Below are 24,039 nucleotides of genomic sequence, written 5' to 3' on the forward strand. Positions count from 1 at the left end.
TGTGATTCACAGATATTGGTTACACGGGATTTTTCTGCCTGTGTGCCACTTGGTAATAGTCAGAACACCGGCAACATTTTAACAAAAACAAGTCTGATTGATAAATCTCTGGGGGAAGACTTTTGAATATGTAGTACCAAACAGTGTCAAACTTAATCTGGGTGGAGAGAGAAACATTCAGTCTAATTTCTCATGTTTCAGTATGTTTCTGTGTTTCGTGGTTTGGGGTTTCCATGCATTTTCAAAGGTGTAGCTATGTAGCTGCATATACTGTATAATTTTCAATGCCGAAATTTTGTGTAAAGTAGTAAAAATCCTTCTAGAGGAATTCTTAAAGTGGACCCCTACAAAATAAATGACTCGCATACTAGTTTCACAGTAAAATGATCAGTACTCAACCAAAGTTGTGCAACTCCGGAATAGTTGTGAGTGATATGTCGGCCATCTGAACTCTCACCCGGCAGTAAACATGACGGCAGCGTGACGTGTTAGCACCACCAGCAGTAGCAGCCTCACTGAATCCCAAGGTATATGTTTATTTTAGCTGGAACTACGAGTACTATAACCGATTTACTTGTTAATATTTAATTAGCATTATGTGCAGTTGATAGAAAATCAGCATAGCACCATAAACCTCAGAGAGACAGCTGCTAACAAGCTTGTCATGCTAGGGGGCTTAGCTCGAAGCTAGCCGCTAGCTACAAGTGACCATCTGAAAATGAGGTATCCCGGCGTTTAACCTCTCATTATATTCTCGTTTAGACGAGAACGTGTTTGGAATGCAGTTGTGGGTTGGTGTTATGGGTTGGATGTATATCTATTAAAATATCCAGTCATACATTAATGTTAGTGTTTGTTCTAATTCAACATTATGAGAGGGAGAGGGCTGCACAGTGGCGCAGTTGGTAGCACTGTTGCCTGTGGTCCTGGGTTCGATTCCTGGCCGGGGTCTTTCTGCATGGAGTTTACATGTTCTCCCTGTGCATGCGGGTACTCCGGCTTCCTCCCACAGTCCAAAAACATGACTGTCAGGTTAATTGGTCTCTCTCTCTAAATTCTCCCTAGGTGTGAGTGTGTGTGTGCATGGTTGTTTGTCCTGTATGTCTCTGTGTTGCCCTGCGACAGACTGGCGACCTGTCCAGGTGAACCCCGCCTCTCGCCCGGAACGTAGCTGGAGATAGACACCAGCAACCCTCCCGACCCCATTAGGGACAAAAGGTCAACAGAAAATGGATGGATGGATGGAGGAGAGGGAGAATAAAAACTTTAGATCTCATTATATCTTGTGTTGTTTTTGTAAGTGAAAAACAAGAATAATATAGGTTCAGTTGAAATATATATATGAATATATGAGGTTGACTCGCATGTTGCACCAATAATTCCATTGTTTCTGGATCTAACTTCTTGTGTATTTGCAGCGTTGCCATGGACGACCTGACCGCAGCCCTCTCATCCAGCTTCGCTGTGTCCAAGGAGCCAAACAGCACAGCCGCCCCTCACCCTCGGCTGGCTCAGTACAAGAGCAAGTACAGCGTTCTGGAGCAGAGCGAGCGGCGACGGCGTTTTCTTGACCTGCAGAAAACGTAAGACCGACCACATGTTGCCTATTTTGATGCTTGATGACACACTGAAGCCATATTCAGTTCCAGGCAGAAGTTTACGTGCATTCTTGGTGGAATGCGCATAAACTATTTGAAAATTATGAAGTTATAGCCAATTTCTTTGGAAATAACATGGAGCTGTTATTTCCAAAGAAATAGCCAGCATCAGTTCAAACCCAGTGAAGTATTAATGTATCATTATTTGCATTAGTAAAGTTATTTTTATGCGGTGGTTAAGGCACCAAAAATGGCTCCAACCCAGGGGCCCCCGCATTACTTGTAAATCTGGCCCTGTAAATTCTTTGTTGTTTTTTTTTTCCTTCTTCTTCTTTTTTTGAAATATCAGGAAAAGGTTAAACTATGTCAACCACGCACGGCGCTTGGCTGATGGGGACTGGACGGGGCCAGACAGCGACGGGGAGGACGACATGGACAAACAGGAGGACGGGGAGCGGCAACAGGAAGAGGAAGAGGAGGGGATGGAGGTAGAGAGGAGGAAGCTGCCCAAGCATTATGCAAACCAGGTCAGCGGTGAAGCCGTTTGGCAACCAAAACATGCAACACCAATGTCCAGCAGAGGGCAGCGGAGTTCCACCCCTACTGCTCTTTCATCTCAGTGTTTTTATGTCAAATCTATTTCTAAAAGTGAATTCCCATCGATGCCACGCGAAGATAACCAGGTTTCTGATTCCCGCTTAGCTCATGCTGTCAGAGTGGCTGGTGGACGTCCCACCAGATCTGGACACCGACTGGCTGATGGTGGTCTGTCCTGTGGGGAAAAGATCTCTAATTGTTGCCTCCAAGGTAAGCCACCCTAATACTGCAGAATGTTATGAAGCTGTTATCTTCTTGTTTGTTATTTACACTTGGGAATATGTTAGTCCTACCTTTCGTTTAGTTTTAGGTTTTTTTTACCTCTTGGTGGAATGTCTCAAATAAATCTATCAGTTCAAATTAAGAAGCCAAGTTTGCTGACAGGATAAAGATGATGCCAGGAGACATTTCTTACTGGTTTTTCCATTTGCTGTAATTGAAACGTCCTGGTACTGGGAGGAATGCCTCTACAATCCATTTTGGACACGTTTAGAGCCACAAATATTACCTGACCTTTTGGAAAAGAAATATCTCATAATTTTTGATCAATGTCTACAGCAGGAAATCTGTTATTTTTACAATTAATTATTTATTAGTATTTACAGTACATTTTTGAAGAATTTTGAATGAATGAGTTAGAAAAACAGTTAATTTCCCTATCGGGAAAGTGTCATGAAAGTATTTTTGAGTTTGTATTATATAGCCATTTTTGTGATTTCTTTTTATTTAAAAAAAAAGATACATTTTCAAAAAGATGATGGTTACTTTTTCTTATGAAATGTTGATATTTGTGCAGTTTCCAACCTAATAACAAGAAGAATAGATCTAAATAAAAATGACTGGTACTTTTAGTGTTATTCTGTTCTGTTCTAGACATTAAATTACTCCCAATTATTCCCTGAGAGAACTGAAAAATAGCTAAGATCTTGTTAAACCTTTTTCTTCGAGACGCTTGGAAGCAAATACAAAATCCCCTTTTCTCTCTAAGCAGGGAGAAAGTTGCAAATGCCTCAGTCAGTAATTATTATTGCTCCACATATAACGCTTGCAATCTAATAGGATTATTCCTAATGAATGCAAAAATGTAAATAAACACTCAGGTTCCTGAAAGAATCTCGACGTCACTCTAAAAACTAATGGTTTATGTGTAAAAGGCTTTTTATTTATTTTCCTACTTTCACACAGAAACGTTCTTGTTGCGTCTTGCCCTGTGATGTTATCACAGCAGGCTGGTCCCTCATTCGTTATCTCAAAGCCTGACCTCGGTGACGTCTAACCTGCAAAATGACTCTGCATCAAAAAGTCCCGATCGTTCGTCGTGTCGGGCAGAAACGATGGAGCCTCAGGAATCTGACTAACCCTAACCCATCGAGCAGTGAGGAGTCTCTGTGGTTTCGTAAGAGTTGTCAGTTCACAGCGAGATGTTTGCAGGCTTCCCTAATGCTTTTGGAGCAATCGCATCACTCTCGTCAAGAATGAGAAATTATTTACTGATCTTCTGTCAGTTTTGATCCAAAAAAAAAAAAAGCACACTTCTTTTTTTTTTTTTTCTCAGCTGACGGTAAGTTGGTAGACGAAGCAGAAAAGTTTGACCACATAGAGGATGTGGAAGGGTTTGATGCATCAGGAGTGTGCAGGGTACTTGTTGCCGTGTGAAAGTTTTAAAGCTTAGTAAGCAGGTCGGAGTTATTAAGTGGTGTTTTAATTACCACAACACATTTTGTCGTGATGCGTTTCTCAAAGAGCCCCTTGCTTTTCATCAATTCCTCTCTTCAACTGGACAAGTGTCAGGCATTTTCACATCTTATGACGTTTTAAACACAAGATTTTCTGACAAAATGTAGCATACAATGGTTACATTCATGTTTTTTATTTTAAGAAAATAAAGTCTGAACACTGTAGCGTGCATTTATATTTAGTTCCCTTCACTTGGATACCCCTTGTCAGTATGAGCTCAGCTGGTTTGTGAAGGCTTTAGAAGTTTGCTAAAGAATGTTTGTGAACAGCGTGAGGAACAAAGAACACAGCAAGGACATACACAAAGATAAACGATAAACATTCCTCAAAACTATTCATGTTGCCTCTCGATTCAAAAACCGGATAGTGGAAGCGGATTAGTTAATGAGAAAAGTCAGCACTGCTGTCTGAACGCCTTTCTGAATAAAACACGGCAACAAACCAATCCCACAATGCTTCGCTGTAGTTCTACACAAAATAGTTTGACCCGGGCCTGGTGTCTCGCCTGTCTGCGGACAAAATGACACAATTTTCGTCATAGGTCTACGTCAATGAGAGCCGATATTGGAGATGTTAGGTGTGCAAAAAATTCTTTAAAAACAGTAGTGCAGATTGCAGTTTGGCACAAGCCATGCAGGGGACACGGTAAACTTGAAATAGGTTGCTCTGGCTTACATGCAAAACTATCTGGGGTGAAAAACTGCAAATGCATGTCACCTTGCTTTTATTTTGATTTTTTAAAATAAATAAAACATAAAAAAACACCATCCCCATGGTGACACAGGCGGCCATTTTCCACTAGCAGCGCGGCTCAACTCCACTCCACACAGTTTCGGTAGTTGAACAGTTGAGTTACAACAACTCCAGGGGCTAATGTCCCCGGCGTGATCCGTACATGAAACAAATACATCCTACTTATCAAGCAATTCAATAAAGTTCAGTTTGTGGTTTAAGTTGATTTAAGACGTTTTCTATCAATCAGACTGCATCGAGTCATTGATATGAAGCATGCACTCCTCCTGGACGGTAGACAATCTCTTGCGTCGTGTCATTGACTTGACAGCAATTTCTCATACTAAGCATGCATGTGGAGAGGAAAAGCTCCCCTTCAACAGGAAGAAACCTTCAGCAGAACCAGAACCTGGCTCAGTCTCCCAACAGTCTTCTGGCGTGGCGTTTTCACCTCGACTCGGCATGCTTGGAGCACCCCACACTGTGGCGTAGGTACAATGCTACAAGGGGGTTTCTCTTTAGCAGGAACAGGAAAACTGATCAGACTTGACTGGAAGATAGATGGATAGAAGCACAGGGTGACCTTGGATGAAAACTTGTATGAAGCGTAAACGGTCTTGAGGTTGTTGGTGGAGGTTCACCTTCCTAAACATTTAGCCAGAGCTAGAATGCCACGGTGTAGCTTCCCATTACCCATGCTTTAGTTTTCCTAAGTTTGAGGCAATATTGGCAACACTGATACCAATTTCCTCTTGACGCTTGTTCAAATGTCAATTTAATTTGTCTGTAAATATACACAGAGGGTTTTGTCAGCAGTAGATAGTTTCCTGCCTTCCTTTGTTTACACAGAGGTGGACATAAGTCAAAGAGCAATGTGTAAAAGTGAATATGTGCAATCCAAGGTACCAAGGTTCAATATCCTGCAACTCTGTAAACTCTTTTGACTCTTGCAGTGGCAGAAGTGTTGAGACCAGCATAGGAACGGTAACATTTCTCTCTTCTCGTCTGTGTGTGGTGTGTGTGTGTGTGTCTTAAAGGGTTCCACTGCTGCGTACACTAAAAGCGGCTATTGTGTGAGCCGTTTCCCTTCCCTGCTCCCCGGTGGGAACAGACACAACTCTGCCATGGGAAAAGGTGAGCGGGTCTGTTGTTTACCGTAGAAGGAGGGGCTACTCTGATAGACCACTCACATTTTTTATATATAAAAACTCTCTACCTCAAGTTTTATCATGACAGTCACAGAGGAAGACTTCACCTCTACATCCAGCCAAAGACAGAGTATTAACTTACACCAAATGTGTCCAAAGTCACTAAGTTTTGACTCTAAGGTCATAATTTTTCCCCAATTAAAAATAAAACATTTCTGTGGATTCTTTTCCTTTTATCTGCTAAGCAAAAAATTAAATATGTATTATTTTTATTTTAAAACAGTAGAAAAACAACAACTGATTTTTATAGGTTTGGAAATGAATGGTGTTTGGAAGATGTAAAGCTTCCTAACTTTTTTAGGGTGGGATATTTTTCTTGAACGTTCTTCAAAAACCTTTTCTAAAGTTAGTCAGGTTTAATGAATGAGTTGGCCAAACTCTGCAGGTTTGTGGCCTTACTTAATATGGAGCTAAAATGAAAAGCAAACAAATAGTTTTATGTTAGGGATGCACTTTATCTGTAATGACATTGGAATCAGTCCATCAAAACAAGTTATTTTGCTTTTAACCTAGTGAAGCAATTACTGGAAGGCGTCTGCTGTTATTTATGTTACAACATAAACACAAAAGCTTGGTTTTAAATAGTTAAGACTCTGCGTTTCAATATAGAGATTGGTGTAGTTTAGGTCATACCTCAGACAAAAGTGAAAAATAATGTTAGAAGTTAATTTAAGCAGAAAACGAACTTCTCAGAAGGGAGTGGTGTTTTAGTTTCATTGTTTGCTTTTTTCTTTTTGTACCTGTTTTTTTCTAAACTGAGTAGAAAATCTAATTCTATATCCTTACAAAAAGTCCTTCAACTGCTGAAGCAGAAAATTGTAAGACATTTTGGCTAATGTCAGATTGTATTCAATGCTAAAGGGCAGAGCCTCCGATAACTGCAGCCTCAGGCACCTGTGTACACACGTCTTTTATTGTTTGTTTTTTGTTCTTTTGGACGGGCTGCACCGAAATGTCAATTTCCTCCCTGGGGGGCCTAAGAAATGTATTTTTCTTCTTCTGAGAGTTTTAGGATTGGCAGTAACGTACAGGTGGATATTTTTCATTGAACATTCGCTGGTCTCTTTTCTATATAGACTACACCATCTTGGACTGCATTTACAGTGAGGTGGACAGAACGTACTACATCCTGGATGTCATGTGTTGGAGAGGACACCCGGTCTACGACTGCCCAGTAAGCAATCCAGGATGGCTCGTCCAGCTCTTCTGATGTGGCCACATTGCTTATTTTATTGGCTTGGAATGTGAAAGAAAACTTCTAAGTTTCTCTTGTTCTTGTTTTCTCACCAACAGACTGAGTTTCGCTTCTACTGGCTCCAGTCTAAGGTCCAGGAGACAGACGGCCTGTCGAAGATCGCCAAACGCAACCCTGTGGGTATCTGCACCAAGATGAATTCTCTCCTCATGTCAAATTGTTTATTTCAAGTTTAACAAGCTCCGGACCGAAGACGATTGTACTTGTTCTCTCATTAATACCTAGTTTTAAGTTCACTTCACACTATTATACTGAATTATTTCATGTTCATAGCTCATTAAGCAAACAATCTGAACTAAGTACCAATAGAAGTTAGTTCTCCCAAATTTATCCGTTTAATTGCGAAATCTCTCACAATATTTTGCTCTCCTGTTAGTATGTTGGTTATGTCATTATGTAGCAATTGGAATATGCCGGCTTTTATTTGCATCTGCTGTTCACGCTCATACCCTGGAGTTCAACTCTCAAAATAGCTGCTGTCATTCACACGTTTCTGTTTTAGTTGTCAGAAAACTAAATTATCAGGAAAACCGCAGAAAAAACGTTGCCCTGCAACTCTTTATTTTTTCATTTCTGAAAGCGTTCCGATCAGCTAGGATCATTATTTTGTTTGAACAGGTCAGCTACCAAGATCTTCACTCGCATATTTGGGCTAAATTTAATAAAAATTTAAAGCATGACGCTACAGTTTCATTCATCTCGAGCCTGCAAACCCACAATATGTCATCGACATAATGTCTGTTATGTCCATGAGGCCATAGACAAAATTATTATCATTATCATCCGTCTCGAGTCACGGAGTGTAATGAAGGCGTCTGAGTGTGACTCAAACATTTGCCTGACAGAAAAGACCAGCGAGGAAAAAAATCTATAGATTAAATCGTCGTGTCGAGACAAAGTCTAAGACCTGAGGTTAACATATGAAAGGCTAACTTACTGTTTTAAATGGATTCAAGACACTTTAATGAAATAAAATGACTTCAGACTTGTAGTGTTTTTTAACCCTCAATGGCTTCTCAAAGACTCTTTACATGAAATCAGTCATTTCCATTCACACACTGATAGTGGCTAGCTATTGAACGATAGCCACAGTCTGACAGATTTCAAGATTTTATAAAAAGATCGTATTTTAAGGTCTTGGTTTCAAATACATCAATTGAAGACATTTTAAGGACGTCCTGGCTGATGTTTCGTCATTCTTCTTTGTTGAAGAGAGAAATGTCTTTCAGTAAGATAAATTTAATCACAAGTGACAGTAATTTACTGCGACAGCGTCAGTTCTAGAGAGCAGGGAAACTAATGTATGCCATTAAAATCAATTGAATAATAATTCAATTGTTGAGTGGTAAAGCCCAGTGGGAGCTAAGTAATCTTGGGGGTTTAACAAAAAAACCTCATTTGGAGCTAACATGACGATGCTCAGGTTTTGTTTTCTCTGCTTAAACAGTTCCGGTTCGTGAGTCTCCAAAGCACCGACTGCAGAGCCGAGTCCATTCAGAAAGCACTGGCAGCCGAGTACAGCTTCGGTGTAAGTCGTTCATCTCCAACATCGATCTTCATGTGAGGTGTAATGTGTAATAAAAAGTCAATTTTACTGGTATTGTTGTTTTATTTTTGCCTCTGCAGGTGGACGGACTTCTCTTCTACCACCAACAGACCCACTACACCCCCGGCAGCACCCCTCTGGTTGGCTGGCTTCGCCCCTACATGGTGACAGACATCCTGGGTATGGAGGTTCCCGTAGGACCCCTCACCGCCAAGCCGGAGTACGCCGGCCAGCAGCTGCAGCAGATCCTGGAACACAAACAAGCGTCCGTCGAGGTCCGCCCCGCCAACAGAAGCGGCGGCTACGAGCTGGAGTACCTGTCCACTCCGAGCACGGACAGCAAGGACGCCTTGAACTTCCTGAATCAGAAGCCAATAAAGGAGGCAAACATGGAAATGTGAGGGAGGCTTAAATCAAGTTTCCTGTGTTGGCAGCACCCTGGAAGCTCTTTAGAAAACTCTGCTCAAGGACCAATCGCAACGCGTAGCTAATTTTAATCCGGCACGTCTCTGGACGCCCTCTGAGTGCAGATTAGTGGTTCTGTGCTGCGTGCTGACCTTCAAACCATCAAAACACAACTCAGAACAGATGACGGAGACACAAAAATGGCAACCTTTTTTTGGCCAAGTAATTTCTCGCTGCTCTGTGCGTTCTCATTGTAGGTAAAGCGTGCATGAAACATCTCATCATTACGGTTTGTGGGTTTGCAGGTTTTCTGCAGCTGCTGTTTCATGCCTACTCAGCAGAATACAGCAGCTTCAGCAGGTCATTAGTTCAGCGCCAGTAGAGCATGCTGAGCTGTCAGTGGAGGGTGAAGCGCCACCGACGATATCCTGTCAGTCGCTGATTAGCATCTGTGATGGATTTTTATAGTAGAATGGTAAAGTTAAAATGTTTTAAAGTGCACATTTTTAAATAAATGCCTTTTTATTGACAGCTGTTATCATGTTTCCACACATTGCTCTGAAGTTTTATTTAGCTTTTCAAGTTTCTTTTTGTATTTTGTAAACGTGGCAGTATTTTTATTGATATTCAGACCATTCAGATATTTAAAGATTTAAGTACTGGAAGCTACGTCATCATTAATAAGTGTTTTATGATTGCTGTGGCTCATTCAGGTTTAACAACCTGAGGAGTTTTCTTTTCTACATTTTTTTTTATCTAATCATATTTTATAACACTGTGCAGGCAGATGGAGCGCACTAGTTTATTGAATCACATTTCTCCACAGTGGAGATGGTAGGTTGCTTTTCATCTATACACATCTTTCATGTAGACCAAAAACATCCATTTTAGTGTTTTCTTTTGCACGCCATTTTGTAAAAACAGGACATTTTATGGCTTTTTCACAAACAACTTTCTTCACCACTTATCCACAAACGGCAGATTCATAAAGTCTTAGTTTAATAGTAAAAAAATTTTTTTGTCTTATCTACACTTTGCAAGTGTAGATCATATAAAACTCCAGTAGAACATACTTAAATTAGCGGTCTTAACATGACAAAATGTGGAAAAAAATTTAAAAGGTGTTAATATTTTTGTCAGGGGGAAAAAAAAAATCATCTAAAGGCTGTTTCTTGTAAACTATAGATGAAGTGGCATTTAGAAGGTCGTGGTTTAAATTTGAAAGCTCGTCCCGCCTCCCTCCCATCTGGTACCTGATCGGTAGAGCTGCGTGGTTTCTGATGTTCCTGTGGACGGTAAGCCATGACTCAGTGCTCACCTTTGCTCATCAGCAGAAATATATTGTGTTATTTTCAAAACCCTGCAAAAAAGAAAAAAAAACATCACAATGAATAGACCCGAAAGTGTAAAGTAAGGTTGTGATGCAATTATTTCATTTGTGCAACTATTAAAAATTTTGTTCAAAATAAACTCATTGGTGTATAGAAGATTTTTTGAAACGATAGCTAATGGGGGTGCTCCAATAAACTGGCCCCAAATGTATTAATTTTGGGAGATCGGTTGATGTAAAACTGGTATCCACAAGTCTTATCTACCTCCGCAAAGGTCTGAAAGTCACTTTTCAGGCAAAACAAGATAAAATCTGTATTGGCCAGATACAATCGGTGGACTTATACTAGCTAACAATAATAATAATAAATTGTTAATTTTAAATCCAACTGATTTTAAAAGGAAAATTAGGGGGTTATAATTTGTAACAGAAGAATAGCCGGACGCAGGGGCAAACTTCTTCAGTCCACATCTGGTTTGTTGGGTTTGCTAGCTCTTCCATGATAATGTCTCACCACTAGCCAGCTGTTGGGCTAGCTTCCTAAAACCGTCCACTCCACATGTACCGTGTTTTCACTGCAGCAGCAGAATCTCTAGGACCGTTTTGAGTCTCTAAAGACTACATTTTAGAATCGGTTCTCAAATGTAGCCTTACTGAAAGAGTGATATGTATTTTCTGACACATTTCCATTCGTCGTTAAGCTACGTTGTTAAGAGACGTCCAGGCACACAACAGCATTTAGCTCTAGAAATCAGGTCACAGACATTCGCAACCTCAATACACTAGCGTGATGTACAGCCAGAATATGACACATCTTGCGTTTCTCGTGTACCACTGTTCACTTTTTCTATAATGGAAAATTTAAAAAAAAGTTGACTATTTTTCTCCTTGTTTTGCTGCTGTGATGGTATCAAAAGTGCTCTGGCCGCCCACGCGGAACATTAACCTATGAAAATATATTCAACAGCCTTCTGTGGGGATAAAAGTCACTGTGGAAATGTAAGTGGAGGGGAAAAAAAGGGCAAACATGTTCACACATGTTGCCTTCTGGTGGTGTGTTGTTTTCTTTTGTTTTTTTTGTGTGTGTAATGCTAAGAAAACAAAGTGAGGTGTGAGTACTTTTAATTATTCCTTTAGCTCTATTGAAGAAATTAAGCTTCTACCAAAAGTTTTAAATACGTTGCAGTTCGGAGAAAACGATTCATAGAGTGCAAGTCGGATGTCGCCTCTTTAAACCGAAAGAGCTGTGGAAGAGAGGAAATTGAGCTGTGTGGTTTTTGCAGGAATTCAGATATGACTCAGCAGCAGCCATCACTTTCCAGGAACTGAGCACCTGTTGATTCACAGCTGCTTCACTCAACACCTCTCTCACACACACACACACACACACCCCTACTGGAGGTCTCTGTTCTCTGTGTGAAAACTGCTACGCGACACCTCGTAATTCTTCGACACCTGTTAAAAACAGGATATTGTTATGCAGAAAATTTCAATAGTCATCTTTTTGAGCTACTGTATTTAACAGGTATGAAAATGAAAACAGAAATACTGTGTTTTTAGATTTTTGTTTATTTTTGTTCAGAGCCAACGTGTGTTTTTACGTCATTACACAGTTTACTGGAAAGCATGGTAGTGGCGGCGGCATCATGCTGTGGGGGATGTTTCATCTTAAGCTCAAGTCAACTCAAACCCATAAAAACGTGTTTTGGTATAGCTAGAACCTTAATTAGGATTCTAGGACGACATTTCCCACCAATATATCTGAACACAAGTCCAAGATTTGGCCGAAACCAGTTACTAATCATCCGCCTTGACACTAATAAGTGACATCCTGCTCTTGCATCTTCTAGGAAGGCTTAGGCGTGTATTTTATTCCAGCGGCATTTGTAAGGTTAGATACTGATGTTGGCTCCTGACTTGCAGTTTCCACTTTGAATTCACACCGAAGGTGTTCTTTCAGATTGAGGTCAGGTTTTCCGAACAAAGCTTGTCCATCCAGGTCTTAATAGTCCTTGCTCTGTTCTTTCATTTCTTTCTTTCATTCTTTCACAAATGTTTGTAGAAACAGTCTGAATGTCTAGGTATTTGATTTAAAAAAAAAAAAATGTCTGGCCATGGAAGGGATTGGAAGACAAGAATTCAAATATTTGAATCCGCAAAGAAGATTCTTTTATTGTACATCAGACACTAAAGAAAGTGGAAACAGATATTAATGGGGGCGGCGTTTAAACAAGAAGTTTATTTCTATTTGCTAAATGCCACAATAATGAGAGAAAGAACATGTCAAATATTTATTAATGTCCACAAAATCAGAAGGGCTGTTGCCTCAAAATTTTCACCACCATACTTCACAGTTGGGATGGTGTTTTACAAGCATCCCACTTTTTCCTCCAAACGTATCGATGTTCCTTATGGCCAAACGGTTCTACTTTAGCGTCATCAGACGACAAGTTACGTCTCTAAAATTTAAGATCTATGTCTCTGTGTGCATCTGCAATCTGACATTTTTATATTTGATCTGGAGTGACAGCTTCTTCCTCGCTGAGCGGCCTTTCAGCCCACGTGACTTCTGATTTCAGCTGCATGTATTGCGGCCTGTATGCTTAATTTAAACGAATAAATTCAAACGTGTATACCCTGTTGTTTTTAAAAATCACCTATACCACCTATGAAAATGGATGACAACCCAGATATGTTAGCAATGTCTTTTATGAAAATCCTACATTTTTCCTGTTCTCTGACTAGCACTAAAATAAAAGTAGGCCTTTTTTCTCCCCTCTGAGTATTTCACTTTTTTCTTTTGGACTGATCCTGTGAGGGCTGGACTAAGGGTTTACTAATCACGTTCCCCCCCCCCAAGGATGTGATGTGGACAGGAAGTCCATTGTTGTCCACTCCCTCTTCCCTTTTGTTTTCAAGCCAGACTTTCCCACGCCTCCTCTTATTTATGGTTTGTGTATTGTTGGATCTTGCATTTTGTGGAGAAGGAAAATAAACATATCGGGTGTACCTGACATTGTTCACCTTTCTATCAAGGAAGGGGACAAAAAAAAAGAAAAGAGAAGAAAAAAGCACAAAAGCCAACAAGTTGCAGGAGCAGAGCACGGCAGGGAGAAGCCTCTTTTATGGCGCACTACTTTTACAGTCTCATTAAAACGCGTCTAAATACAATCTGGGGCCAATCAATAGCAGCCTTTCAGGAAATGTAATGTCCTGGCTTGCACTTGAACTAACCTCGCGATGAAATCCAGTAATCGTCCTACGGAGACTCGTCTTAGGCTCGGTGTTTGATCAACTTCCATCATACTGGGTTTTTTTGTTGTTTTTTTTCATCCCTACATCATACAATTCCTGTAAAATATAATAGCCTTTGGGATGCGTGAGTGGAGAATGTCCTTAATTAAACCGCTATTACTGTAATATCCTATTATGGAAAGGCACACTCATAAAACTGGCTGTTTCCTATCACCAGGTTTCATGCATTAGTAATGTTGCATTATAGCGCGGAGAGCGCTGTTGCATTGCAGACTTATAGCTGTACTACTATGTAGTAAAGCAGTAAGTATAAAGTGTATAAAGTTGTGTCCTAAATAATAGCAGTGTGTTTAAAAAAGTGAGTAAACCCTCTAAATATATATAGTGACGGTTTATTTTTTTATTTCAAAAAATTCAGTTGGAAAAATGTACATGTTATTCTTCCCCTGAAAAACAAGATCAACATTGTTATTGATCTCTATAAAGCAATAAAAAGTAACATTAGATTGTCCAAAAAAAAAAAAAATAGTACTTTCTGTATTTTTCTTTTTTACTTTATAACCCAGCCCAAGGCCATTTGTCTACATTGCACAATTCCTCTGCATTTGCTTGATTTTCCTTTGCCAGCAGTGCTTTTGTGAGTTCGCAACACGCCTTCTCTTGGATTAACAGTAATCCTATTCATCTGGAACCAAGATGTTGCTCGCTTCCTGGTGTGTTTGGGGTCAACGTGACCCGTTCAAGAACTCAAACTGATTCATGTCTGGGAAACGTCCCCTTATCTTGACCCCCGAGTCGCCAGACTTCAAAATGCTTAAATTCACATCGAAGGTTAATAAAATATTGAACTCATTTCTAAACCTGGGTGTTCTTTCTACCCCAAAACGAGATTTTTTTTTTTGGTCGCTGGGATCTTCAAATTCGTCTGGTAAGTGGCAGCCATCTTTCATCACCCGAAGTGGGTAGTTACTAGTAACATTTACTTAAGTAACTTTGGGAGGAAAAGTACTTCTGGGAGAAGTTTTACTGAACTGTAGCTTTACTTTGAGGTATCACAACTTTTACTTGGATACAATTTCTGGCTCCTTTGCTCAGCGCTCTGCTGAATGAAGAACAATGAATGTTATGTTGAGACCATTGCTCTATTTTCTATTCATGTTTTCTGTTGTGCCATTTGGATTTGGTCACGTGAATGTACAGTAAACAGAAGTTATTATTACTGGAAGCACTTTGTGCTGTTCTAGCATACATTAACTATTGTACACATTGGTTTCAATAGCTTTGTTGTGAAAACATTTTTAAAAAGATTTCAAAGTGTGTAATTAAAAAAAAATTTTTTTACAAATTAAGTGAAATATTAAGCACAACCAGATTAAATTCGGTAGTTAAGTAACCCTTTCACCAAAGAATTTATTACTCAGTACTTTTTACTTCTACTTGAGCAACAATATATTGAAGTATTGCTAATCTTGCGTACAACTTTTGTCTAATACAGATAGATTTTATAACCATCACTGCCCCCAACAAACAATTTGTCAAAAGATCTCGTAAACTGTCCATTGCTGTTTTCTATGCACAAATATACACATCTTATACTATGTTCTCTTTTTCAAATTACCATACTGAATTTCACATTTCTGATGAGTACGCTACTTTTATTAAAGCGGCAGTATTATGTAAAATTGACTTTTTGGTGACATTATAACACATTGTGTTATAATGTTATTCCCTCATCAAAAACATACCTGGAGTGTTGCTTTGACTCTTTTGTGCATGTTTGAGAAATCCTGTAATCTCCATGGCAACCATTCAGCTGCGCAAAACACCTGGGCGGACCTAGCCCCGCCTTCGACGACGAAGCTCCTCCTCTGAGCCACAGATTCCAAGCTTCTGAACTTCGGCCTCACAGAGCAGCCCTTCCCTGAAGACGGAGTCTCAGAAAGAGCAGGAGGTTTTTAAAGAGACAGAGGCCCAATTTCAAGGCGTTATACTAGGAAGTAAAATTTCTTTTGGGTCACATTTGATATATACAGCATTTTTATAACAACAGAAGTAAAAATAGTTACTTGATTATGGTATAAAATGGCACCATGTGACTGGAAAACACATGCCACTGCCCCTTTAAATGCACAGTGTTATTTTTTTTCTTGTAAATCTGCCATTACTGTACAGTCTCTTATCCTTATTTTGAATATGGATGCTTCTACCTGTAACTTGCTGGTGGTACACCTAAATTTCTCCAATGTGGGACAATATGATGCGATTGGTCAACTCTGGGCTTTCTATCTCCACCCCAAGAGCCCAAATAAACATAACTGACATACATTTTTGTAATACTTCAAACAGGAAATCTTTGTGGTTGGAGTAAAGTCAACAGCTCTTTAAATTCTTAAATGAACTGAAGCTTGCCCGTTAGAAAAAACAAGTGGAGGCAACATGTATAAGATGTAATAATGCCATTGTTAACTGAGTCAATTATATTATTTTGCCCACCAGTTGGTTTTCCTTTGCTATTTATGAATGAAGGCGGAGGTCAGTGATCTGTTGACATTTTCTGGTCTTAACCACCAGGGGGTACAGCAACACACAGAAAGAAAGCCAACAGTCTCTTTCATTGTTCATAGTTGTGTGTGTGTGTGTGGGGGGGGGGGGGGGGGGGGGGTGTGTGTGTGTGTGTAACTCTCTCGGGTAGCATAAAGACGACGTTCAGTGCGAAAAACTTGCAATTCATGGCATGGAGGAGTCAGCGGGCAGCTGCAGTCCTCCACCCTTTGTCAGGTTAGGTGGATGAACGGCACGTCATGCCCTGAATCCGCTTTCTAACGTCGAGTTGAATCAAACCTTCGTAAAGCTACTCAGCTGATGTTTTTCTCCTTCTTCTTCTCTCTCTCTTTCGCTTTCCTGCCTTATTTTTCCTCCTCCTCGGTGAAATCTGACTCAACAACAGCGGCTCTTTCCCCCCCCACCTCTCTTTCTAGTTCGGATGGCAGATTCGTGCTAATTGGCCCGCGTGGATCGCAGCATCAAGAGAAAAATAAAAAACCTTCCGCTCGCGCACTGCGCCGTTTCAGATGCCTTCAACTTTGAGGGCGAGGGACAACCCCTGAGAGCCCCAGATTTCAACAGGAGGAGCAGGCAGCCAGACATCTCCGTCAGCTCTCACTTTATGAGAAGGACACGTCTGTGGAAGGGCTGAACGGGGGAACCATGGCAGCTACTTTATCGGCGGAGGAGGAACAGGTAGGCCCAGGGACGGCAGAGGGAGGGAAGCGGGGTGTTTAGGCTTCCACTTCTTACTTTTACAGCGACGAACGACGAATTTCGTCCTCGTTTCTACCTGGAAGGTTTCTTTCTTTTTGGCCGCTCGTTGTGTGCGCGCGCGCGCGCGTCGCAGCGAAGTGGCGGCGGAGGCGGTGCGCAATAGTGGCTTTGTTGCGAAATAGTCCCGAGCGCAAAGCGGAAACATTGTATCGATTTCTGGCGCATTATTGCCCTGATTGCATCACCGTCAGTTCCTGTCCAGCGGCGCAGATGATGTGTTGAAACCCGGGCCGCGCTGCCGATGCGAAGCGCTGTGCCCCGAGTTCTGATATTATTGCCGGGGAAAGGTTTAACCAGAGACCGGGTTAGGGTGAGGGAACAGGGGGGAGAGGAAGCGCCTGGACACGGTCCCTGCTTCCTCGTTTGGGGTCAGTCACTGATGTTCACAGTAGAAACTTCTCTGAGCCTGTTGAGTCTTTTACAGTAGCCTAATGTTACTACGCTTGATTCTGAGTAGAAATGAAAGGGAGAGTTATATTTAATTGGATTTTATTTGGTTTGAATCAGGATATAGTAGTTGGATATACAGCTGGGTTGAACTTGAGTGAACTTGATTGAATAAAATTGCATTGTGTTTATTGAATTTAAATTAGCTTATTGTGACAAATTTAGTTGTATAACAGTTGACACAAAAACTGAGTAAATGTAATTCAGTTGGTCTAGATATGGCTCCATTAAGTAAAACAATTGGAATTGGAACTAGAATCCTCTGACTCTACAGAGGCTAATAACTGGATTAAATTGGAGTAAGGTTGGCTTCAGATGGACAGAACCAAAATAGGATGTACTTTTGGTTTAAAATTAACTTTATTAAACTGTATTTCAGTTTGTTAAAATAAGCGGTATTATATTGAAATAGATTACAAAGATGAATTTGGCTGTATCGAACTGGACTACATGTTGATTTAATTGTTCAACTAAGTTTGACTCAAATTGGGTCAAAATACATTAAAATAAATGCATTGCTTATGTTTTTTGTTGTTTTTTTAGTTTAGTAGGATTGAACTGGACTGCACTGTTTTCCATTATTGTTCATTTCAGTGTTACTATCCTCAATCACATTTCACACTTAAAATTAGACTGAATTATATTGACATGAACTGCATTCCAAACTGAACCAGACCACGAACTTTGAATTGAATTAGACGTTAATTACAATGAAATCAGCAGTAGTTCACTTTGTCCTATTCAATTTGAATTTTATTGAATTCAGTTGGATTCAACTGGACTGTGCTGTGTTAAATCCTATTGAGTTAGACTACTTTCCATTGAAATCAAATGGATTTATATGTTATTCTAACACTTAAAACATGAACTCTTCTGTTAAAAATAGATTTGATTTATTTTGGCTAAGTTTGTAGAGAAGCATTGGGTCATAAATGAATTTAAATGAACCGTAGCGCTTATTGAAGCAAACTGTTGAACAAGACTGTATTAGCTGAAGCAGTTTGGACTGGAATGAAAGTCTAACTTTACTTATGAAGAAACCTCAGTTTTTTGTGAAATTAATCACATTTTATCCATCCATCCATCATCTATACCTTCCTGTCACAATAAATCTTTCTATATTATAAATTGTTCTAGAAGTTATCATGATAAACAATAATATTGTTGTTTTGAAACCATTTTTTAAGTAAGTAATATAATGGTAAATGGTAAAGACAAAATAATAATATAAAAATACATTCTCAAAGATCAATAAACTTTAAATTCTAATGAACATTCAAACACTGGAACTGGAAGACATTTTAAATATCCAAAATAAATAAAATAGATTTTGAAGTCTTTGTAAACAAATGGAGACTTCTTTTTTTCCACTTTTTGAAAACTGGGAAAAAAAAGAAGAAGAAATCAGACCAATGGAAATTATTGAGTTTGTTTTAATTTATCATGCAATTAATTGATTTATTGATTATTGTGACTGGCCTTTCTATACCTGCCTGTCTTTGCCCATCTCAACTAGCAGGCGCCATGCAGAAGGACCCCAAAGTCAGAATTTGAACCCATGAAAATGGATAATGAAGCCTTAAAATCTGCAGCCGTGCTAGCAAGAAGTATCTTTATGAGATACACCTTGCTAGCACCTTTTGTTATCAGAACTGTTTTATATCTTTGTGGCAAAGACCTAGTAAGGCACCAGAAACACCCTTCAGCAGACTTTGATCCATAGTGACGTAATTGCATCACGCCGTTGCTGCAGGTTTGTCGGCTGCACAGCCGTAATGCAAATGTCCTGTTTGGCCACACCCAAAAGGCGATCTGTTGGAGGAATATCTGGTGACTGCGGAGGCCAGTGGAGCACAGAGGTCTCATTGTCATGTTCATAAAACCGGTTTGAGATGGCTAAACTGTGGTCATAAAGGGAAAGACAGGGTGAGTAACAGAACAGCAGGTAGGCCGTTGCTACGAAGGGAGCCAAAGTGTGGCTAAGAAAATCCCCCATACCACGATACCAACAGCATCACCCAATGCGGTCTGCTGCTGCTGTAGCCCACCTGCTTCTATGTTTAATGTGTTGTGGTGGCATTCCGCTTAAGTTTAGTTGCTTAGCGTCTTTTCTGACACCAATACAGCATTTTTATCCATTCAACTTCCACTCACTGGATTTTTTTCTGGGCCATTCTGTAGATACTCAAGGCATGGTTGTGTGTGAAAAAAACACCTTTGTTTCCCCTTTAGTATTGGGTTTAACTTCAGCATATCTAGACGCCTGGTTGTTGGCTTTTTGTGTCAACAAGCAATCAATCTTGTCCGGTGAGTTTCTCCGTTTTGTGTCACAGAAATGTACGTTTTACAAAATCGTGCAACAAAATTAGACTGCTGGGCTATTGTTAATACTAGGGAGTGTAATGATACCTAAAACTCACAAGACGAGAAACGACGCTGATTTCACAAGAATGAGATCTTAATATTACTTTCAAGAAAACTTCAAAGATCAAATTTATGGTACAAAAAGACCTTTATGCTGAATTTTCATAGGTTTTGCCTCAAACTGAATTTTTATTTTCAGATTTGTTTTCATCTCTTCAGACCTATGCATGGCCTGTGACATGACAAAATGAGTTTGCCTCTACAAGACGTTTGGAGTCTTGTTCTCTTTCTCTCGCCTCAGTTTTCTGCCGACTCCCCATCATCGACCCAGCAGAATGCTCCTTATCTGTTTCGTCCATTTCCTGTGTGAGGCAGGGCCCCCGCTAGGGTGCCGGGCAGCCTCATTGCATCCAAAGCCTAAACGGGGTGTGTGTGTGTGTGTGTGTGTGTGCGTGAGCTGATTCTGTGTGCATTTTGTAGCGTGGCTCTCTTGGGACTGTACACTGCTGTAGTGGAACTTCATTCTACATGCAGCTGTTAAAAGTATTTCCACTAGACATTGGGGAAGGGAAGGGAGCGGGGGTGAGTTTATGAGTAACTGAGTGGTGTGTGTGTCCATCAAGTGCTTCAGAGAAAGTGTGTGTTGAGTCTGCTGCTCCCAGGAAGCGGCGAAGTGAGAGAAAGTGGGGAAGAGGCAGATAGTGACGTTATTGACTTCCTGTTTTGGCATTGACTCGTGCCAAATTGGACTCAGCGAAGCGAAGCCGCTCAACAGAAGTCCTACGTTTCTAAATGGATTAGCGTGGCATCTGTAATCAAATAGATTCAGGAAAAACGATGCGAGGGGCGGCCATTAAACCTTTTTAGGAAACGGAATAAACGCATTAGCCTTGTCTCGAGGATCAAGGTGTAATGATAGCACAGCTTTGGCTCTACACCTCCTTCCGCTGATTTGTTCATTAGAAGTTCTCTCAACTTAAATGTTACTTTATTAGCGAATCACCTTTTTGTTTTCTAAACTTAAAACCGTTCAAAGACAACTCGTTTGTTTTTGTAGTTGATGGTTGTCCTACAGGGCAAAACAAAAGTATATTTCTTCTTGCTTAAATAGCCACAAAAAAAAAAAATCCAACCAGGTCCTACATGTTGAATTGTGAATCAATTGTGATTAGCAATATTCATTTTGGTTCAATTTGATGAGCCACACCCAACCCTGATTGCTGCCAGAGCTATAGAGTCAAGAAATCTCTAAATAGCACCTGTCTGTCAACAAGAATTAGGCTGAAGTAGCTAAAAACAAAAACATCATGATGCTCTGATCTAAGGAAATTCAAGAACGGATGAGAAACGGGGTCAGTGTCATCCATTAGTCTGTAAAGGTTCACAAAGCCATTTCCAAAGCTTTGGGAATCCACAATGGGAGATGTAATCCACAAATAGAGAAAACACAAAAAGTATTCCCAAGAGCGTATCAGTGACTCATCCAGGAGGTCACAAAAGAACCTGAAAAAAACAGTCTAAAGCACTGCAGGCATCACTTGTCTCTGCTAGGTCACTGTTTACGATTCAACAATAAGAAAGAAACTGACAAAAATGGCCTCTGTTGGAGAACTCCAAGGGAAAAGCTACTGCAACACAAATTTACATTTGAAGCAGCAAGGTAAATTGCTAATGCAAACGGCCATTGTACGACTGCAGTGGGTGCGTTTGTGGCAGATGATGAGCTGGAGCTCATCATCGTGGCTGTAGGCGGTATAAAATGTGCACGGTGGTATTTTAAGAACATGGATGAAGCTATCACACATGTTCTTGTCTGATAGTTGTGTTTGCAGGGGCTTGTATTTATTCTTGAAGCTTGGATAATGGCTCTGTATGAATGTTTTTGGTTTTTTTGTATATTTGTGACAATGTTTTTATTTTGCATGGTTAGGATTTTTAAAAAGAATGCAAAAGCAGCATAGGAAATAATAACAAAAGGGACAAGTTTTAAACTTTGTGCCCCATGTTTATATGGAAACCACGTTTTAGGGGTCTCCAAGCGTTTTTTTTTGTTTTTTTTAAATAGAGTTCAGAGTTCAAATTTTACTCTTGCGTATTAATGTGGGCAGCTAAAATGCCACTATTGTGAAAACTGTAACATATCCTGACCTACAACCCCAAATGCACCATATGCGTTAAACCGTCACACATAACAACGGCTGTTTGCATACTCCTGATTGTGCATTTAAAATTCTGCGTTAACAAAAAGTTTACAAAAGACGTCACCTGTGCTTTGTTTCTTGTCATTCTTGTTTTCGTGTTCTGTTTACTGCTAACTTTGTTTGGAGGCTTTATGCTAATCATACTACATGATTAGAAAAACTTTCAGTTCTGGGCGGCGTAAAAATAGCTTTCTGTGCCATTCTCTGTGTTTAACTCTGGTGTTTTTAGAAAAAGTCATTTCTGGAAATGATCCCGTGCGGGCGCGGGTGTTTTTGAACTCGACAACCTGTTTTACCTGTGTGTTTGTGCCCTGAAGCTAGTCTTAATGAAATGCCGGAGATGCTGAAGTTTTAAGCACTCTTTTGTAACCAGTACAGTAGCACTGTTCTTCCTCTAAACTGTTGTTTCGAGCCTTCAAGTCTCTCTAAAGAAGCAATAGCTAGATATGGCTAAACGTTAGCTCAGGTTGCTGTTTGGATGGGGGGTTTTTTCTGCTAGCAAAAAAGAGCCACACGTAAACTAGCCTTTTGGCAAACCCTGACACCTTTACTATTTATTGGTTAATGTACAGTGTCCCTTTGAAATAAACAAAATAATAACACCAGATGAGCAGGCAGAATTGTTTTGAAACTAAAGTTTCAAACAGGTTACAATAGTTAGCATGTCTGAAGGTGAATTAACCACCCTACTACAACCAGGGCAGCTAACACGAATTACTCATTTATAACTCTCTGGTGTTTTTAGTGACAGGTTTGAAAATGCATAATATTGATGTTGCTTTATAGTATGTCATTTTCATTAAATAGCCGACAAGTTCTGAAAATGTACCCATGGTCTTTCTCCCTCATTATGTCTATAACTGCTACAAATTTATATCCAGATGGTGGCAATGTAATAGCAGTTTGTTCAGCTTCATGTTTTTGCAAGGAAAAACATACCATCAGGTTCTCAGTTCATACTGGACTGTGAATAATGTGAACCATAGTAGGCTAAAAAAGTGGCTTCAATGAACAACTCTCTCAACAAACTGGATTATGTAATGTCATCTCTGTGCTGGAAGGCTGCAAACTTCGATCTTAAAATGCCTCAGTTGGCATTCATAATGGCTTGAGACCACACACAAAATCTCTCAGGCTGCAGCAGTCACAGTTAGCTGGAACCTGGTGCTTTAAAGTGATTCCTGAAAAAGTTCAAGGAGAGGAGAGGGGAAGAAGCTTTTCCAGCCATTTGAGAACTAGAGCAAGTCAGGGAAATATTTATGGCATCCTCCAGGAGTTGGATAAGTCACTCCTCCGCAGTGAGTCCTCCACTGCAGTCCAGCGAAAACTACAGTAAAAACAAACTGGTTCATCCTCAAATGCCGTTCCAGAGGATATGGCCTGGTGTTTAAATACCAAACAAAAGTGGATTGTGCAAAAGGGGGGGGGGGGGGGGGGACGGTGGATCGCAGCTTGGAGCTGGAAGGCTGTTCTGTAAAAATGTAACACGGTAGTATTGACACTTCAACAAAAAGAAAGCCACCTGCATCAAACGAATGGCTGACTTGTGAAAACCTTCTCTTGAATCAGACATGTTGTAACAAAGTGGACTTCTAGATATGTCCATAATAAAGGATGCACACATCAGAATTTTGTTTCTGACTTTCAATTTATTTTATTTTTTTTTATACCATTTTTAGCTGCCAGTTTTTGCTAAATCCATATTCTCAATAATAAGTACATCATAAGAAGACAGAACCAAAGCCTTCCAGCAGTGGTCAGCCTTACATTATCCATATAAAGAGAGGTGATATTAGCAAGGAGTCTCTGGAAAACCTGATTTTATTTGACTAAGACAAAGACCAAGTACTTGGATATTGTTTTAGCTAGCATTACTAAAATGGCATTTTCCACATGGAGAATCTAATCTTGCCTTTCTGGTGTCTGCTGAAAGTCTTGCCCTCTCTCACTATCTTGCAGCCTGAATGTTTTAATGTATACTTTCCTTTATCCTCTTATGTGCTTTTGCGAACCTCATTGTTAAACTACTTACTGCTACTCAAA

General features: G+C 40.1%; 2 protein-coding genes and 1 long non-coding RNA gene across 6 annotated transcripts in view; 2 read left to right on the top strand and 1 right to left on the bottom strand.

Moving 5' to 3' along the window:
• Positions 1 to 418: 418 nt before the first annotated feature.
• Positions 419 to 10,548, top strand: snupn (snurportin 1). 2 transcript variants are annotated; one of them, XM_032545275.1, is made up of 9 exons: positions 419 to 527; positions 1,419 to 1,583; positions 1,948 to 2,125; positions 2,301 to 2,405; positions 5,702 to 5,798; positions 6,949 to 7,046; positions 7,166 to 7,243; positions 8,575 to 8,655; positions 8,754 to 10,548. In XM_032545275.1, the coding sequence occupies exons 2-9, from the start codon at positions 1,426 to 1,428 to the stop codon at positions 9,072 to 9,074; spliced, it is 1,116 nt and encodes a 371-aa protein (XP_032401166.1). In that variant the 5' UTR covers positions 419 to 527; positions 1,419 to 1,425; the 3' UTR covers positions 9,075 to 10,548. The 2 variants fall into 2 exon arrangements, with proteins under 2 accessions (XP_032401166.1, XP_032401174.1); XM_032545283.1 differs by lacking the exon at positions 419 to 527 and adding an exon at positions 1,189 to 1,296.
• Positions 10,335 to 15,453, bottom strand: LOC116707757 (uncharacterized). Its single transcript, XR_004336565.1, has 4 exons — positions 15,409 to 15,453; positions 13,643 to 13,759; positions 11,799 to 11,863; positions 10,335 to 10,438 (listed from the first exon to the last, which is right to left on the bottom strand). It is a non-coding gene; the product is annotated as an uncharacterized LOC116707757 (long non-coding RNA).
• An 856-nt stretch (positions 15,454 to 16,309) lies between these two features.
• ptpn9a (protein tyrosine phosphatase non-receptor type 9a) overlaps positions 16,310 to 24,039 on the top strand; it is a 29,283-nt gene continuing 21,553 nt past the window's right edge. The window contains exons 1-2 of one of the 3 annotated variants that reach the window (XM_032545361.1): positions 16,310 to 16,441; positions 16,642 to 16,903. In XM_032545361.1, coding sequence (XP_032401252.1) covers positions 16,871 to 16,903 — 33 coding nt within the window. In that variant the 5' untranslated portion in view covers positions 16,310 to 16,441; positions 16,642 to 16,870. Of the gene's footprint in view, positions 16,904 to 24,039 lie in introns of all 3 variants that reach the window. The other 2 variants (XM_032545351.1, XM_032545345.1) reach the window with 2 other exon arrangements.

The sequence above is a fragment of the Xiphophorus hellerii genome, chromosome 2 (genome assembly GCF_003331165.1).
Source record: "Xiphophorus hellerii strain 12219 chromosome 2, Xiphophorus_hellerii-4.1, whole genome shotgun sequence".
Lineage (NCBI taxonomy): Eukaryota > Metazoa > Chordata > Actinopteri > Cyprinodontiformes > Poeciliidae > Xiphophorus > Xiphophorus hellerii.